The sequence below is a fragment of the Pleurodeles waltl genome, chromosome 11, assembly GCF_031143425.1.
Source record: "Pleurodeles waltl isolate 20211129_DDA chromosome 11, aPleWal1.hap1.20221129, whole genome shotgun sequence".
NCBI classification, from domain to species: Eukaryota; Metazoa; Chordata; class Amphibia; order Caudata; family Salamandridae; genus Pleurodeles; species Pleurodeles waltl.
Genome location: NC_090450.1, coordinates 378,961,729 through 378,980,439, shown reverse-complemented (window position 1 = coordinate 378,980,439; position 18,711 = coordinate 378,961,729). Strand labels below are relative to the sequence as shown.

The 18,711-nt window shown below is 46.9% G+C and overlaps 1 protein-coding gene across 2 annotated transcripts in view; it reads left to right on the top strand.

The window, feature by feature from the left end:
• The window catches only part of YEATS2 (YEATS domain containing 2), a 1,667,962-nt gene extending 1,649,974 nt beyond the window's left edge, over positions 1 to 17,988 (top strand). For both annotated transcript variants that reach the window (XM_069213699.1, XM_069213698.1), the window contains 2 exons: positions 992 to 1,065; positions 17,161 to 17,988. In XM_069213699.1, coding sequence (XP_069069800.1) covers positions 992 to 1,065; positions 17,161 to 17,269 — 183 coding nt within the window. In that variant the 3' untranslated portion in view covers positions 17,270 to 17,988. The remainder of the gene's footprint in view (positions 1 to 991; positions 1,066 to 17,160) is intronic.
• The last annotated feature ends 723 nt before the right edge of the window (positions 17,989 to 18,711 follow it).

Genomic DNA, 18,711 nt, shown 5'->3' with positions numbered 1-18,711 from the left:
AATCCAAGCTGATGCCTGGAAATTCTAAAGGTAAGGGATCTACAGCTAGGTAGTCTCTACCAGATAATGTGTTACCAAAGGTAAGTAACTTGTTTGTTACTTCCCTTCAGTAGCAGTCTTTCTGGTGGATCCTCTTGTCTACCTGCAGATTGCTTACTGCCCCTCCCTGTGTTCTTAGATATGTTACAAAATGAGTTATAAATGCACCAATATAGAAGTTTCAGTTCTCTCAAAACATCTCAAATGTCACAGCAAACACAGAGCAGAACTACAGTTGGGACACTGGTTTCAGGGCTTTATGACTCTCTCTATTGACGTGATTACTACTCCATGTCTGACAATGCAATGGGGTTGACACCATCTCCCCGTGTAAGAGCTATTACAAAAGTTTTTCCGGATCCAGTCTGTGCCTGTGAATATTCAAAGGTAAGGAATCTGCTGGTGGATGCAGTATCAATGAGAAAGTTTGTTACCAAAAGTAATTTTTCTTTAAACCTATTTGTTAGTTTGTCTGACAAAATGACAGAACAAGCAAAAAGCTTCCCTTTTTAAATACTAAAACTTAACAGCACTGTGTTCGTTTTTTAAGTTCACCCTGGGTACTTCATTAAGATTGGCCCATAATCATTCCTGTTGTTTCTGCATCCAAAATTTTCCCATTACCGGGGTTCCTGGTAATTCCTGGGGTTTGGGAATAACAAGAATTTAGAGTTTTGGGGGAAATGGTGTGGAATTCAAACGTATTATGCTGATTACTGCTTGTTACTCCACAGTATTCAACCTGTAGACTCTGCCTGCTTGAAGCTTTTGAAATCTATCTTTGGAATACAAGTTATTAATGGTGTTTCTAACCGACTCATAATTCCAAAGTGCCTAGTGCTTGCTTTACCTGACCCATCAGAATAAACTGGCAACTCGTAATAAGGATCCAAGGGGATACATCTTTACTCCACTTATATGATTTCTTTTTGCAATTCTTTCCTAAATTCAGGCGACGGAGCAGTTGGTGAATGATATCCTCCGGGAAGCCTTGGCTGTGGGATACCAAACCGTTTCGTACCACAGGTATACTACCCTTTCTCCTCAGCTACACATACCAGATTGTGGGGAACTAATTCCTTGCTGTTCTAGTAACATATGATTATCACTCATTCTTTACAAATAGGTTGCACCTTTGCATGACCAGTGTAGGCTCATTCAGTTGGAGAATACTGTAGGAGACTGGCTCAGTTTATGGTGTACACCCATGGTGTGGCACCCTATACCGAGTCCAGGGAAACCTTGGTGATATTGTTTTGGTGCCTAGATAACCAAAGCTTTCTAGGGGTAGCTATGGAGAGCAGCTCAGGCTTATCAAGCAGGAGTGTAAAGCACTTACAATACCACAGTATTCAGTCAGTAACTGCTCACAAGAAGGAATGACACCAGGTGTTGCAAAAAGTAAAGTATTCTTTATTACAGCACTAAGATTATACTAACATTGGTATATCTCCACTTGGAGATATCTACACACAAAATATACACTTAATAACAAGCAGGAAAAGCATAGGAATGCATAGAGCCCCATAGGAGGGCCAAACCATATACTAAGAAAGTGGTATAAGAATGGAGGTGCCCAACCAAGGTAAGTGTGCTAGGATGCAAGGGGCTGAGAGAGTACAAAATTACCAGAAGTAAGTACGAGGCAATGCCCACCCTCTTGGAGGTGACGTTCCTGCAGGACAGTGAAGGAAGAAGTCCAGCTGCGCATGCAGGAGATCCTTGGTGTCACCCACAAGCTGTGCCACGTTGGTCGATGGATTTTGGGGGGTCAGTGGCCAGCTGAACCACCAGCAAGCCTTGGCAAACGCAAATAGTTGTTGCTAGGAAGATTGTAGATTTTGGTAGATTCAGATGTTCCTAGTGACTCAACTCTTGGGGGTCACGGCAGGCATTCAGCTGGAAGGAAAGCTAGCCAAAGTCGGAGGAACCCCCACTAGAAACCCACAGGCAGCAGGTACAGGAAGTTCCAGGGAGCCCTAAGCAGCACAACAGAAAAGTAGTCCCACGTCGCAGGAGCTGCAGAGTGGATGTTGAACTTGGAGTTGCAGACTGCTGGAGGCGGGGGCTTCTTGGAACCTGAAGATCTCCTGGAGTAAGAGTCAACAAGCCTTGGCAAGAGCAACAGTCGTGGTGCAAAGGGGGCCCGTTCAGTGGCTGCAGCAGGGGCCCACCATTTCCCAAGTTGGTCAGAAGACAAGAGGGACCCGGAGGGGACCACAGAACCACCACCTGTGTTGCAGAGCCTTTCGATATCCGTGGGACAGCAGGATCCACCAGTTGTCGTTGTCGTCTACGGGTGCATGCTGATGCAGGGGAGTGACTCCTTCACTCCCCAGGAGATTCCTTCTTGCTTCTAGGATGCACACAGAGTCCTTGTGACCCTGGAGGATGCATAGCTACAGATGTTGCAGAAACCTTGCAGGAGCTGGGTAAACAATACTGCAGTGGGAGCCCTCCAAACTGGATACAGTCTTGTTTCAGTTCCAAAAGCTGACCATCAGCAGTTCCATAGACCAGGAGCAGAAGATGTCTTGCAGAGAGTTCCTTGTAGAGTCTTGCATGACAAATCTGAGGACCCACCCTCGGAGGAGCCATTAAGTAACCCTAAAAGGGGGTCGGTCACTCTCTGTGGTGTCCCATCTAGGGACAGGGACGTCATCTACCTGGCCTAACCAGTCAGATGCTCCCAGGGGCCAATACCTACCTTGTCTCCTATATGGCAGAAACAACCCGCCACCTGGCAGAACTCTGTGCACCTCCCTAGGGGAAGAGCTTGACGGGGGGTTGGTCACTTCCCTGATCTTTGTGTGGTTACGTGCCAGAGTGGGAACAAGGGGTTCCTGAACTGGTGCAAACCGGATTATGCAAGGACGGCACCAAATGTGCCCTTCAAATCCGTCTGGTGGCACATTTAGAGGCCACCCACACCAGCGACACCTATTTCAAAGAGAGAGATGGTCACAACATCCACTTGCAAGAAATGCTTTGTTCTGCCTTCTGCTGCTAGCGTTAGGCTCATCAGCAGGAGGGCAGAACAGTGTCTGGGGTCAGCAGCAGCATGGGCTGGCAGCCAGACCCCGTAAGGCTGTACAGGCAGAACTGCGGGATCCTCTAAGGAACTCCCATAGTACATGAGATCATGCAACGAGCGCTGAAATCGGATACCAAACATGCCTAGGTCAGGGAAGCCATTTTATATTTGGACCACTCACGTTGACCAGTGGCCGTTACGTACCTTAAGATGGCTTCTCTGCAATTACAAAGCCCAGGGAAATGGAGTCTGTGGTTTGTAGGGGTACTCTGCTCATGCTAGAGTACCCCCACACTTAGGGATATGCACCCTGCAATTGGGCTGAATGACCTACCATAAGGGTGACTTAGTGTCCAAGTGCAGTGACCATGTCATAAGGCAAGCGTTATAACAGAATTGAAAGATGCATGCACCATTTCACGCAGGGTGCAATGTCAGGCCAGCAGACACAGTTTGCATGGGCTCCCGTGGGCGGCATAATACATGCTGCAGCCCATGGGAGACCCCTAGTGTACCAGTTCCCTGGGTACCTTAGTACCAAATACCAGGAACTTGTATGGATTCACCAGTATGCCAATTGTGGGTTGTAAAATGTACCAGCAACCAAATTTAGAGGAGAGCACAGGCACTGTGGTCTGGTTTAGCAGTATCCCAGTGTACTACAGTCTAAACACACTGACATCAGGCAAAAAGTGGGGGTAACCAAGTCAGAAATTTGCTTCTTTTATACAAATACTGCTGCCAAAACAGTAGTATTCCTTTCTGATTGATACTTTTAAGAGGAGAAATTCCTTACCTTACAGTGGTCTTCAAGCAGCAGACTGTGCTGCTCCACAGTGGACCCATGCCACCATGGAAGCGATGGAGTGATCCTACAGATAATCGCTACTCCTGTACACTGATATCAGTTCTTTTCTTTACGTGCCTTCTGATGTGGATCTGAAGGTTCACTCTCAAATTCAGCGGCCTACCAGTGACTCCTAAAAACAAAATCAGATGCGCTAGATAACAATAAAACCTCCTAAAACTGCATGTTTCAAACCATGCTGTGGCTGTAGAAAAAAGAATTAGGTAACAGACCCGCTCAAGGTGTGTCTCTGGACATAACTCAGTTGTGCATGCACTGAGTGTCTCCATATGCACCCAAAGGCGATCTCAGACCGAGAAGTGAATCTGTACTTCATTTAACAAACAAAAAAGTTGAGACCCTTGCGTAAGTCCCATTCCTGCCCTAGGTTAAGGATACTGACTAACGGGCAATTACAGAGGATGGGCTGTGTGCCAAGCCCTGAAATCCAAAGACACATACCATTGGTCAAGTTGGGACCACAATAAATTAGGATTGGTGCTCCTGCCGCCAAAAGATATGGAGCAGGTGCACCACAGTGTGGCCCCAGTGCTCAAGGCAGGAGAGAATAAGCCAGTGCACCATCACTCAAGTTGTGCTGGCATGCTTAAAGGCACAGGCAGACAAGACTGAAATGGGAGGACTTATTCCACTCAGTGGTAAGACACTCAACTGACACTGTATGCACATATATTGAAATGTGATTGATCTGCACTTGACCTAGATTCATGCTGCTTCTGCAGTCCCCATAGAGAGGCGGTACCACCAAGAACCAGGAGAGATCCTGGACTGTGGGCTGAAGAGACCAAGGAGGAAGCGGGTGTGACCTGAATAGCACTCGAAAGTGTGTTATCATTGAAACTATTTTCACAGTGTGTGAAGCAAAGCTTTTCAAGGTGTGTGCTTAAGGAGAACGCTAGGCCCATCGTCACTCGGTGTCCATGTCCCCCACTAATCTTATCGTCAACGAGCAAGTCTTTGAAGCAGGATGCTTCCAAGGACAATACCAAGTCCTCCAAGAATTTGTCCAAAAAACATCGCAAGAGCGGCTCTTCAACTTCTCAGCATCACTTCTGCTCAATAGGTAGATCTTCCAGTTAGCAGGTTGTTTCTCAACTTGCGCCTCAATATCGTCTTCAAAACCTTTCCTGATAGATGCACAACTAGACTCCAGATTTGCACAGACCCATAGCATCTGCTCCATTTCTAGAGTATTCAGAACCTGGTAATAACTTCACACTGATTGCTGCTTTAACCCAGGCTATATTAGCCCACTTCTGTTGCATTCCTGCTCCCTCTGATGCACCTGTGGTCCCCCAAAATACTTCTGGGCCTCTGTCACTGCATCCCTGGCACCAGCATATCCTGTTCAGCCTCCTCTGTTGCTACAATGCCAGCGCCATCTTTGAAGGCACTGATGACTTTGCATTTGTTACAACAGTTGAGCAGAGGTGCCCCCACGAACTCCAGCTCCATTTTCCTGGACTTCGTGACTGCGGGTAAGCCGTTTTATCCTTGTACTGGACGTAGGTCACTTCATAATGGTAACTCCGACCCTAGGCATGTTTGGTATCAAACTTGTTGGAATCATACCTTAATACTGTTGCCAGTGTTAGTTGTATGATTCCATGCATTCTGGATGCTCCTTAGAGGACCCCCAGCTTTGTTCCTATCAGTTTGCAGGGTTTTCCTGGGCAGTCTGCAATGCTGCTATCCTACAGACAGGTTTCTGCCCTCCTGCTGCTTGAACAGCTCAAGCCCAGGAAGGCAGAACCTTCTCCTTTGGGAGAGGGAGGCAACACCCTCTCCCTTTGGAAATAGGTATTACATGGCTTGGGAGGGGTAGCCTCCCCAAGCCACTCGTATGCTTTGAAGGGCACATTGGTGCCCTCCTTGCATAAACTGGTTTGCACCGGTCCAGGGCCCCCGGTCCCTTCTGTAGCACGAGACTGGACTATGGAAGGGGGACTTACCACTCCCCTGTCCATCACCATCCCAGGGGTGGTGGCCCCTTGATTCTGCCATCTTGAATCCAAGTGGGCAGAGGCCTCTGGGAGCATCTGAGTGGCCAGGTCAGGCAGGTGACACCACAGCCCGTACTGATAGGTGGTCACTCTGCTAGGTGACCAGTCCCCCCCTTTAGGGCTACTTAGGGTCTCCCTCCTGGATGGGTCTTAAGATTCGACGTGTAAGATTCCAGCAGGACTCCTCTGCAATGTTTACTTAGAGTAATGGCCACTGGAACTACAACTGGACTTCACAGGAACCTACAATCTTCAGCCCCAGCGATGACTTCACTTTGCAACATTGTTTCTCTGGTTCCTTCCAGCAACTGCAACATTTCCTCCGATGTGCAAACCCCTGAGGGTGGGAAGTCTTCATTCTGCACCAAGAAGCAATCTCCCCTGGAGTGAAGGAGTCACTCCTCCGCATCTGCAGGTGCCAACTGCATCGACTCGCAACCCAAATCCTCTCTCCTGTAACTTTGCATGGATTGTGCAACACAGGTAGTGGTCTGGAGTGGTCCCCTCGGTTCCCTCTACCAGCTGTCCAATTTGGGAAGTGGCAAGTCTTTGCCTCTCCTTGCAAAACAGTACACCTGTGCTCTGCGACTCTTGCAGCTACCAAGGTTTGTTGGCTCTTCTTCCAAGGGATTTTCAGGCTTCATGTAGCCCTGTCCTCCAGCACTCTACTCAGCAACGCGTAGTCCCCTGCCTGCTGCTCCAGCGACCTGGGACACATTTCCAAGTGTGCTGAGTGCAACTCTTCTGCAACTCTTGCCAAAGCCAAGGCTTGCTGGTGGTTTTCCACACACCTGATGGACTGCAACTCTTCTTCCGACATGGGACGTTGACTGCATCACTTCTGGAACTCTTCCACTGCTCCTCTGCTGCATAGCCAAATCCTGGTCTCCACCATCAACTGTGTCCTGCACCTAGAGAAGGGTGGGTAGTGGCTCCCGCTCCACTCGGACGCTCCAACTGGAGCTGGACTTGATCCCCTTCATTTGCAGGTCCTCTCCTGTCAGGATCCATCTTCTGTTTCTTCCAGTCTTGCTTGGGTCTTGCACCGTCCTTTTACAAAGTTTCTCTGTGGGTTTGGGAAAAGCCAGGTACTTACCTCTTCTCTCCTGGTCGTTGGGAGGCACTCTGGTACTTACCTTTGGGGGTTCCTAGTTCCTCCAGCTCCCCTCTACAGATTCCACTCACCTGGGTGTGCGTCTGCCTTTCGCATTACATTTTTGTAGCATATGGTTTGGTCTCCCCACATGGTCTCGATTGTTTACTGTCATTTCACTGTTTTCTATTGCTTTGTATGCCCATTTCTGATTACTGATTACTAAGGTGTATAGATGATTGTGTTTACTAACCTGCTAGTAGAGTATTGCATATACAGTACTTTAGTATTTGTGTTACTATAGTAAAGTACCTTTATTTTTGTAACACTGTGTGGTTCTTTTAAAAACCTATTGGCCTGGAGTTAAGTCATTGAGTGTGTGTTTTCATTTATTGCCTGTGTGTGTACAACAAATACTTAACACTACCCTCTGATAAACCTAACTGCTCGAACACACTATCACAAATAGAGCATTATTGTTAACGCCTCTGTTAAGCCTCTTGAAGAACCCCTGGACTCTGCACACAATCTCTCATTTTGAGATAGTATATACAGAGCCAGTTTCCTACACGTGTGTTCGGGGTTCCATTAGCTGCAGTCTTTTTTCTTTGGAGTTTCTTATTGCAGGGCAAGTCTGGTGCCCCACGGCAGACGTGAGTCTTTATTGAAGGCTGGAGAAGTTGGCTTCTTGTGCAGAATCCTTCAAGGTCAGCAGACAGGCCAGAGGGGCTGGGTCCAAGTCAGCTGCTTCTTCTTTTCCTCTTTTGCAGATGCAACTCTTCTTTGTCTGGATCTTCTTACGTTATCAAAATCTGAGTTCTAGGATTCAGGGATGCCACCTAAATACTGAATTTAGGGTTGTTACAGGGAGTGCCAGATGGTAGCCAATGGGCTTTACCACCTATAGGGTGACTACACCCTTCTTATGACTACTTCTGCTGTGAAGTGGGCATAACCCTAACCCTAGTGGCCCAATTCCTTTCAAACAAGATGAAGGAAGTTAAAGTATTGTCCACTTCAGCTCGTCCACCTTAGGAGTGGGACTGGCATGAAGTGGGCACATTTAATCTGACAAACTAATTTTCCCACCTGTGCTGTTTCCAAAAGTGGGGTCAGGGCAGGCAGCATCTGGAGAGATCTGGTTCGCATTACAAACACAGCAATGCCTTTAATGCTCTCAGTCCTGGAATGTCCATCCTGCCTGAGAGAGGAGGTAACACCTCTGTCCAGAGCAGGCCTTTGTCTCAAGCTCTCAAGAGTGCTGGCTCTCCCCTGGGAGGCCAAAAATGTGTCTGTGGTGGCTGTCCTTGTCAGGACCAGCCAGTCAGCACACTAGGTTTTCAGGAGGCACTTCTAAGGTGTCCTCTGAGTGCATTTGTTAAATAAATCCATCACTGGATTTATTGTTCTGAGATGTTTGATACCAAACATCCTAGGATTCAGAGAAGGGATCATGTAGCTGGGGAACCCATAATGACCAGTGTCCAGCATATGCATTTAAAAGGGCTTCTCGGTGCACTTAATATGTCTCAGAATTGACAGAGACATAGCAGGGACATAACTGCTCATGCATATATGCCCACATTTGTGCCAGGATGCACCCAGCTCTAGGTGTGACTTTCACCTGGCACATGCAGATAGGGTACCTGGCACACGGGGTGTGAGAGGTCATGTTCTCAATTTAGCCTGTACTAACACATGCAGTCTGCAATGGCAGCACTCTGTGAGTTGGCTGAGGGGTCCGTGTGGGTGGCGCAGTTGATGCTGCAGCCCTCATAGATCTTCCTTAGTACCCCAGACCCTAAGTACCAGGGGTACCATTTACTAGGGACGTACAGTGATAACTAAAGAGTTTGCCTATTGTGAAAAACAACTGCAGTTTTGGGGAAAGAGATCTGGCACTGGGAACCTGGTTAGCAGGGACCTAGTACACTAACAGTCAAGGCCACATCAGAAACCAGGCAAAAAGTGGAGGCTAAGAATGTCAAAAAGGGTGCTTTCCTACATGACCCCCTCCCAAACGAAAGAGGATGAAACGAACCTTCCCCTGGAGAGTCTTCATCTCCTAAGTGGAAGAACCAGGAAAGTCTATCTACATTGGCATGTTCAGTCCCACGTCCCTGTTCCACTATGAAATCCATTCCCTGTAGGGAGATGGACCACCTTAACAGTTTGGGATTTTCACCTTTCATCTGTATGAGCCATCTGAGAGGCCTGTGGGCAGTTTGAACAAGGAAGTGAGAGCCAAACAAGTATGGTCTCAGATTCTTCAGGGACCAAACCACAGCGAAGGCTTCCCTCTCAATGGCGCTCCAATGCTGCTCTCTGGAGAGTAACCTCCTGCTAATGGAAGCAAGAGGTTGGTCATGGCCTTCATCATTGATCTGGGACAGGACTGCTTCTATCCCATGATCGGAGACATCTGTCTGCACCATGAACTGATTGGTGTAATCTGTAGCTTTTAGAACAGGTGCTGAGCACATTGCTTCTTTCATAGTGTCAAAGGCCTTTTGACAGCTCACCGTCCAGTTTACCTTTTTTGGCCTTTTCTTGCAGGTCAGTTGTGGGAGAGGGGCCACAGTGGAGCCATACCCCCGTCACAAACCTCCTGTAATACCCGGTTAAGCCAAGGAATGCCCTGATATGAGTCTGGGTTGTTGGAGCTAAACAATTCAGAATTGTCTGGATCTTGGCTTGCCATGGTTGAACTTGGCCTACACCTACAAGGTAGCCCAAGTATACAACCTGGCTCTGTCCTATCTGGCACTTGCTTGCCTCGATAGTCAGGCCTGCCTTTTTCAGAGCCTCAAGGACCTTTCCCAGGTGGATCTGGTGATCCTGCCAGGTACAGCTAAAGACAGCAATATCATCTAGATATGCTGTACTAATGTGTTATAACCCAGCCAGTACTTTGTTCATTTACTCTTGGAAAGTGGCAGGGGCATTCTTTAGTCCAAAGGGCATAACAGTGAACTGTTAATACCCATCAGGAGTGGAGAATAAAGATGTAATTTTTCCTTCAGTGGTCAGACCTATCTGCCAGCACCCTGATAGGAGATCAAAGGTACTGAACTATTTGGCTTCCCCTAACCTTTCAATTAGCTCATCAGCCCTAGTAATGATGTGAGTTTTTTTTTTTGTAACAGCAATGAGACCCCTGTAATCCACGCAAAACCTCATTTATTTATTTCCACCCTGAGAATGAGGCTTGGAGACTATAACCACGGGGCTGGCCCAGGAACTTTCAGGGTGCTCAATGGTTCCAGCATCTTGCTGACCTCAGCTTTGATGCTTTCTTTAACATGGTCAGACTGTCTGTAAGTTTTGTTTTTAGCAGGTAAGCTGACCCCAGTGTCCACATCACGTGTGCACCAGGTAGTCTGACCAGGGGTCAATGAGAAAGGTACAGCATACTGCTGCAAGACCTGCTGTTTGCTCAGTGATGGTGTTTGAAAAGACCACTCCCTCTACTGAGCCATCTTTTGGATTGCTCGAGAGATCACGTCGGAGAGAGGTCCACTCTCTGCTTCCTTTCCCTCATCAGTGACCATAAGCATGGTCATCTCAACTCTGTCATAATAGGGTCTCAGGCAGTTTACATGGATAACCCTTTTGGAGCTGCTGCCCTTTTGTTTCTAGAATGGGGTAGCATCCACTCCACTTGTCTTGGAGGGCCCTAGGGCCCCGTGGTCCAACAGCCATACCTTCTGCCCTAGTTGGAACTCCGCCAGTGTAGCTTTCCGGTCATACCAGAGTTTCTGGAGCTCTTGGCTGGCCTCAAGATTTTTTTTAAGTGTTTTCCATGTACTCCACCATCATGGAACGAAGTCCAAGCATATAGTCCACTATGTCCTGCCTAGGCTCTCTGAGAGGTCTCTCCCATCACTCCTTCACAAGACAAAGTGGTCCCCTTACAGGATGCCCAAACAGAAGCTCAAAGGGGGAAACTCTACTGCCTTCTGTGGCATTTTCCTGTACGCAAAAAGCAGGCATGGAATAAGACATCCCGTTGCCTTCTGAGTTTTTCAGTAAACCCACCAATCATACCTTCCAATGCATTGTTAAATCTCTCCACAAGGCCATTGGTTTGTGGGTGATAAGGGGTACTGAACTAATAGGTCATACCACACTCAGCCCACATGTGTTATAAGGTAGCCAGACATGAAGTTGGTACCTCTGTCTGACACCACCTCTTTTGGAAAGCCCACTCTGGTGAGCACACCATTGAGGGCTCTAGCTACTGCAGGGGCAGTAGTAGTCCTCAGAGGAATTACTTCAGAGTACCTGGTTGCACGATCCACTACAACCAGTATACATCTGTTCCCTGATGCTGTTGGATTGTCAAGGGGACCAACAGTGTCAATTCCTACCCTTTTTGAGAGAAACACTGGCACTGGAAGTGCAATAATAAGGGGGAGTTTGGGTGGCCACCTTTCTTGCCACTGGCTTGACAAGAGGCACAGGAGCTACAAAAGTCCTTGCCCCTTTGGAGCATGCCTGGACAGTAGAAGTGGTTTCCAACCTACTCCATTTTTTGGCTGGCCAAGTTCTCTAGCTAGGGAGATATCAGGGGCCAAAGTGAGAAGAAACTCTTAACTGCTGAAGCACTACCACTTCTATACTGACACCAGCTTTGGGGTCTCTGGCCTCAGTGAATAGGAGTCCTTCCTCTCGATAGGTCCTGTGAGAGCCACTGATATCTTCCTTTTCCCGATCAGCAGCTTGCTGTCTCAGGCCTTCAAGAGTGGGACAGTTCCTCTATCCCTGACACAGATCCTCCCTAGAGGGTTTCCCTGGTTCTAGCAGATCTGCTGTGTAAGGCCCAACTTCCTGAGGCTCAGTTCCCTCTGGGACTGTCAGGTCTTCCACCAGAGGGGAGGAGACATATTCTGGTGTCAGCAGGGAAGATGCCTACCCAGACTTTTTTGCCTTTTCTCTTGGTAGGTTGGGCCATTATTCTGGACTCCGACTTTTTCACCCTGGGCCTTGCGCTCTTGTTTTTACATAGACCCATTCAGTGATACCGAGCATAGCTGCATGGGTTTTTCTTTCTACTTCAATCCATGGGGAGGATTCCAGATAATTTCCTAGCAGACATTGCACAGGGATTGCAGGAAATACCACCACCTTCTTCTGGACAGTAATGCCTCCCCATTCTAAGGATACCATCGCCACAGGATGGAACTTAGCCTGATTATCAGCCTTGAGGACTGTGTATATCTCACCAGTCAGATACTGTTCTGAGGACTCCATTTGCTCAGTCACCATGGTGACACAGCCACCAGTGTCTCTCGGTGCTTCAAATTGAATCCAGTTTGAGACTTTTGTCTGTATACCGCCAGATTACAGGGCAGCTATATCCACCTCACCCTCTGAGACTAAAGTTGCCTCAGTAGGCTCACTGACATGCTCAGGGCCTACTTGGAATCCCCTCTGGAGACTTATCACTGCATTTACTGCAGGTGCACTTAAGGCATTCTTTTTGTTAAGACAGTTAAGGTCTCCAGTTTGGGTGAGGCACCCTGTACTGAGACCAGGCAACCCTTAGTGATAATGTGGGCAGTGCTAGCTAACCAGAGCTCTCATTGGGGTAGATGTGGAGAGCAGCTATGGCTCATGCAGGAGGGTGTAAAATAGTTGCAGATACCACACAGGTAAGTCAGTGAAGTACATACAGGAAAGAACCACACCAGTGTTACAAAAATATGTAATATTTTTTATAGCACACACTCTTGGACTAACTTTGGTATATCTACTGCCTGAAGATATGGACATACCAAAAATATACTTAGCAGCAGGTATGTAATGGCATAAAATAACATGGGCTCCTATTGGGGGTGGCACAAAACATATACTAAAAAAAAATGAATATGAAAATCACTCCCAACCCACTCTACCACCTAAGGACCCTTAGGACTGGGGAAGTACTAAAAACCCAAAGGTAAGTAGGTAGGAGTACCCAGGCACCGTGTGCAGAGTAGAAATCTTGGGTCAGTGTCCATAGCCTAACATGGGGAAGTCTGGGTTGGAGTTTTCACGTTTTAGGACCCTTCCCAGAGGACCCCGAGGAAACCTGTTGGGTCAAGGAAGGTTGGATAGTGCCCCACGTGTGGACACCCAGAACAGTGGAGTCCCAACACCAGGGAGCCCACGTACTTAGGGTTGAAGTTGTATTGGAACTTCCTGCTGAAGTCAATAGGGACCTCAGTTGTCCAGGTGCTGTAGCGACTCGTGGACCAGGTCTGTGGAACCCAGGCATGGTTTCTAGAAGAAGAGGACCTAAGGAGAGCGGGGACAGAGTGCAGACCACCCAGAGGTGCCCAGATGGTGCAGAAGGGCAATGTCCACCCTTCTCTGTGATGCTTCCTGAAGGACGGTGAACGAAGAAGTGCAGCTATGGGAGTCCAGGTGGTGCAGGAGGATTCCAGGAGTAGTCCATGAGCTGTCCCACGGCGGTTATCACACTGCAAAGGGGTCAGTGGTCAACAGGATCACCAACAAGCCTTGGCAAATGCAAAAAAGCTTTGTATGGAGTTGGCAGGATTTTTGGGGACCAGCAAGGTCCAGATATCCCAAACTTGTCAGGTAGGTCAAGGCCAGTCTTCCGCAAGCAGGAGAGCCAGTAGGAATCGTTTGAGCCCTCTGGCAGCAGTCACATGAGGCCTCAGCAGCACAGTAAAGAGGGATGCCCACCTCACAGGAGTTGCAGAGAAGATGTCATTCTTGGAGCTGGAGAGTGCTGGAGGCCGGGGCTTCTTGGAGCTAGGAGGTCTTTGGACTGAAGAGCCAAAAAGCCTTGTCAGTGACAAGCAGACGCAGTGCACAGTGGTTCCAGCCAAGCAGTTCCAGCGAAGGACCACAAATTTCCCATTTGCAAGGAAGATACTGTCAGATCTCTGGAGAGCCACAGAATCACCACTTGTGTTGCAGAGCCTTGGAGAGTCTGTGAAACAGCAGGGTCCACAAGCCAGTCGTTATCGTTGAGGTGCCTGCGGATGCAGGTGAGTGACTCCTTCACTCCAAGGGAGATTTCTTCTTGCTTTCCTAAGTGAAGGCAGATTCTAAGTGACTCTGGAGGATGCACGGCTACAGGGCTGTAGAAGTCTTTGCAGAACTTGGAAACAAAGTTGCAGTAGGAGCCATCCTACTGGTTAGTCTTGCTTCTGGTTCCAGCGAAGAACAGTAGCGGGTCCAGTGTCCAGGTTGCAGAACTGTCTTGCAGAGGAGACTTGCATATGGTTCCTGAAGTCTTGCAGACAAATCTGGGCTCGCAGCCTTGGGGGAGCCCTTAAGTTACAGAGGAAGGGGGTTGGACACTAACTGCATTGACCCACCTCTCAGAGAGGGTCAGGGACGTCACCCAGCTGGACCAACCAGTCAGATGCTCCCAGGAGCCTCTGCTTATCTTATTTCCAAGATGGCAGAATCAAGTGGCCACCTGGCACGGCTTTTGGCCTTCCACCTAAAGTCTGCAATGTTATCTTGGTAGCCAGGCGTCCATCAACTAAAACAGTATACGCCTGTTGTTGGAATAAATTTGTGGCATGGTGTACCAACAAATCTGTTGATCCCCTTTCTGCCCCTCTATCCAAGGTTCTTCTGTTCATTCTTTCTTTAGCCCAGCAGGGCTCTGCTTTGGGCACCCTTAAAGGGTATTTATCTGCCATTTCGGCCTTTCTTAGGCTACCGGATCAGCCCTCACTCTTTAAATCTCCTATTGTAAGTAGATTCCTAAAAGGGCTCACCCATTTATTTCCTCCCACTCCATTTATCATGCCTCAGTGGGACATTAATCTTGTACTTACTTATTTGACGTGTACCCCCTTTGAGCCAATGCATAATTGTCCCTTGCGGCTCCTCACCTTCAAAACTGTCTTTCTGGTCACTATCACCTCTGCTCACAGGGTGAGTGAGCTACAGGCCCTTTCCTCAAAGCCTCCATACTTGTCTGTGCACCCTGACAAAGTCGTGTTTCGCACTAGGGCTTCCTTCCTTCCTAAGGTGGTTACCCCCTTTCATGTAGGCCAGTCAATCATTTTGCCTACTTTCTACGCACCCCCACATCCTTCCCGTGAGGAGTTGAGACTCCACCGTCTGGACCCAAAAAGAGCGTTGGCGTTCTACCTCAGTCGTACTAAAGATCTCCGGGCGGACGATCAACTCTTTGTTGGGCATTGTGGGTGTGACAAAAGGTAAGGTGGTGCAAAAGCATACCATCTCTCGATGGGTGCTTCTTTGCATCAAGATGTGCTACGCTTTGGCCAAGAAGCAACCTCCTAAAGGCTTGCGTGCTCATTCCACCAGAGCAACTGCTGCTTCCACTGCATTAGCACGCGGAGTTCCTGTCCTGGATATCGGCCAGGCGGCTACGTGGGTGTCCCTGCACATGTTTGCTAAGCACTAGTGCCTGGACAGTCAGGTCCGTCGAGACAGCTATTTTGGTTGTTCAGTCCTACAGGACTCTCTAGTATGATCTTGGTTTGCAGCCCACCACCGAGGATGGCATTGCTTGGGTATCTGTTCTAAGGTAAGGAATCTGCAACTAGAAGTCTCTATCAGGTGTACAAGTTACTTACCTTCGGAAACTAAATATCTGGTAGAGACATATTCTAGTTGCAGATTCCTTACCTCCCACCCATCCTCCCCGCTTGCGAACTGATTTCTAAGGACAGGGATTCCCCCTTTCAGGTCCTTAGCTCTGCTGCACCAATCTCAGTGTTCTTAGCGGCTCTGCGCTTTGCTGTGGAAAGTCGTTAAAAGAAACTGACGTCACTGCGCAAGGTTGGTGTCTATATACTAATCCTGACGTCATCCCGGCGACTACGACGCCCGTGGAGTTGACCGACGCCACCTAAAGACGCACAAGGGTATTGCTTGAAGAAATATTTCCAGATCCAGTCTGACGCCTGCGGGAAAATTCTAAGATAAGGAATCTAAGTTAAGGAATCTGCAACTAGAATATGTCTCTCTACCAGATATTTTGTTACCGAAGGTAAGTAACTTGTACATTAGGGACTTAAATTGGTGCACCAGTATGCCTATTGTAGAGAGTAAAAGTTACCTTACAACAAAATTTAGGGACATAGCACTGACACTGGGACCTGGTTAGCAGGAACCCAGTGTACTACAGTCTAAACACACTGACACCAGGCAAAAAGTGGCGGTAACTTAGTCAGAAAGATGCTACTTTCCTAGAGACACCACCTTCCCCAAGTGCAGAAACAGGTTTAGTTCTCAATGCCACCATGTTATTAAACTAAGAGGTGTGTCATAAAATGTCATCAAAGTTTCTGCCAAGTGGCGTAGGTCATTTACTTTGATCCTGTGTGAATCCATATAGTATGCTAGTTCCACAACTGAGGCATTCAGTTAATGCATCCGGTTGTGTATATTGTGCTGTACGATAGAAACATACACAAACTTAATGCTTGTCGAATGCACAATATAACTTTACATGGTATGGGTATATTTTGAGGGGATAGAATCATTTAATTTGGTCTTGCTAAATTATGTATGCCTTTGGTGTTTGTCACAATGAACAGGTTGTACCTAGTTCTCAGTGAGCTACTGTTCTCATGAGCTACCTGGACTTTAGGTGGTACAGAGGGTTCTATGGAGAACAAGCTATGGACAGTAATACAACAGAAATGCCTAGTTAATACCTGAAAACTCTAGGGAGCTGCGGTGTAATTCCCGTGTAGGTATATGTGGCTCCTGTGGGGTTTCGAACAAAAGTAAAGCACATTAGGCGTTTTCATTCTTGCACAATCTTATGCTGCTGGGTAGGAGTTGAGCAATAGATTATGCTTAGAGTAGGCTCTACCAGAAAAGTGATTTACTGGAGAACCAGTAAAACAATGAAAACCAAAAATAAACCGCTAAATCTACTGCAGTTTTATTTACCTTAACCAGTGCCTTAAACAGTGGTACTATGATATTCACATTTTGCATTTATTTAGAAAATGTATGGGTATCGAGGTGGCGTCACCTCGACTCAGTGCATATTAAAGAATATTTGTAAAATCTTCTTGGATTTGCTTGACTTGATTTTTTTGCATTAATAGTATCACCTCTGCTTGGTGGTGCTTTCACCTCAAACTTGCTCTATGATTTATCTGTGCAGGTCTCCGAAAGAGATATCTATGATGAACATCCATCGAGCCATCTGCAATATCCCTTCATTGGATTTCTTGTCAAACAAATACTTGGGAGTATTACATGTGGAGCAATGATCTTTTTAAAGACTCAGCCACAATCAACTTCAGATACTCCGAAGACTGCAGCGGTCCAATAGACAATGGACCTAAGCTCTCTAAAGCAATGTTTTCTCCAAAATGAGTCTCTAGGTTTTCAGTGTTAACGTCTTCAAAGACTGCGTATAGTCGATAATATCAAGTAGTTGATATCTGTTCCGTTATCCATTTAAATATCTACGCTCATATCAGGTCTCCAGTTCGAAAACATCAGGAAACACGTTTTGTTTATTTTTGTGTAATACATATATTTGGCTGCACAGTATTGAAGATTAAATAGAGATTAGAAAACATATCAAATTTGTTTCTCCAGAAAGAGCACTGCAACTATGTTACTGGTTTGGATACAATAAAAAAAACTGTTACTGCAATTAAAGCGGAATTGAAATTAATAATTCACAGCATTGAGACGAGAAAAGAAACTAGTTGGATATAGTTGGCTGCTTTATAAATAAATGTTTGGAAGGAAGGTGGAAGGTAAAAGCAATTCATACTGTGCTTAGAGATTCTACTTACACTAATTTCTGTGAAAATAGTGAAGGTCGCTACAGACATCTTCTAAATCATAGTTTATAACTAAAAAAAAGAAAAATATTGATGAAATTTAGTCAGACAAGTTTTTATTCTGAACACTGTGTGCCGTCATCTTGAAATAAGAATTTGCATCTGAGTTACACAAATAAAATAATTTAAACCTTTGGGATTGCATAATTAGTTTCACTGCTTGGAATTGATTCACCTTTTGGGGATTATTTGTTTTGAATGCTAACTGAACGTTCATTTCATGGTTCTAAGTGGTATCCCTTCTCACGGCTAGTGTCTTGTTGTTTCTCCAGCTCTGTTGCACAACTGTCTATAGTGCTTCCAGACTAGATGTAGGAAATCCCCCCCTTTCAGCACAGTCACCCAAAATTTTTCAACTTTTACTTGTCTCTGTATTTTTGCTGGGTTTATAATTCTGTGCACATTAACCCTGGTAAATGTTAGTAAAGTGCTTTTGCTCCACCTTTGAACATGTTAAAACTTGTTTTAATTAAAGTTTTTACAGTTTACAAACGTTGATGGCAAAAACGTGCCAACGGTATAACTGCAGCAAGGTTACATTGGTGTAAGTCATGTTACTTTCCAGGGTTCAATAAGCCTACAAGACAATCACAAGAGGAAGGGGTGGGGCCCAGATACAGCCCCCTACACTCAGACCCCTGCATCATTCAGACCCCACACGCAGCAGATACAACCCCCCTCCCCTGACACCACCTGCCGCACATGCACTGCCCTCTGCCGACAGACGCACTCTCTTGCCTTCACAGTTCTCTGCCCCACCAGATGCATCCCCACTCGTTTCAGAGGACCCCCGATCTGCATCGACTCCCTGATCATCCGCTGTCACGCTGTCCCGCATTTCTCCAGAGAGCTTTAAG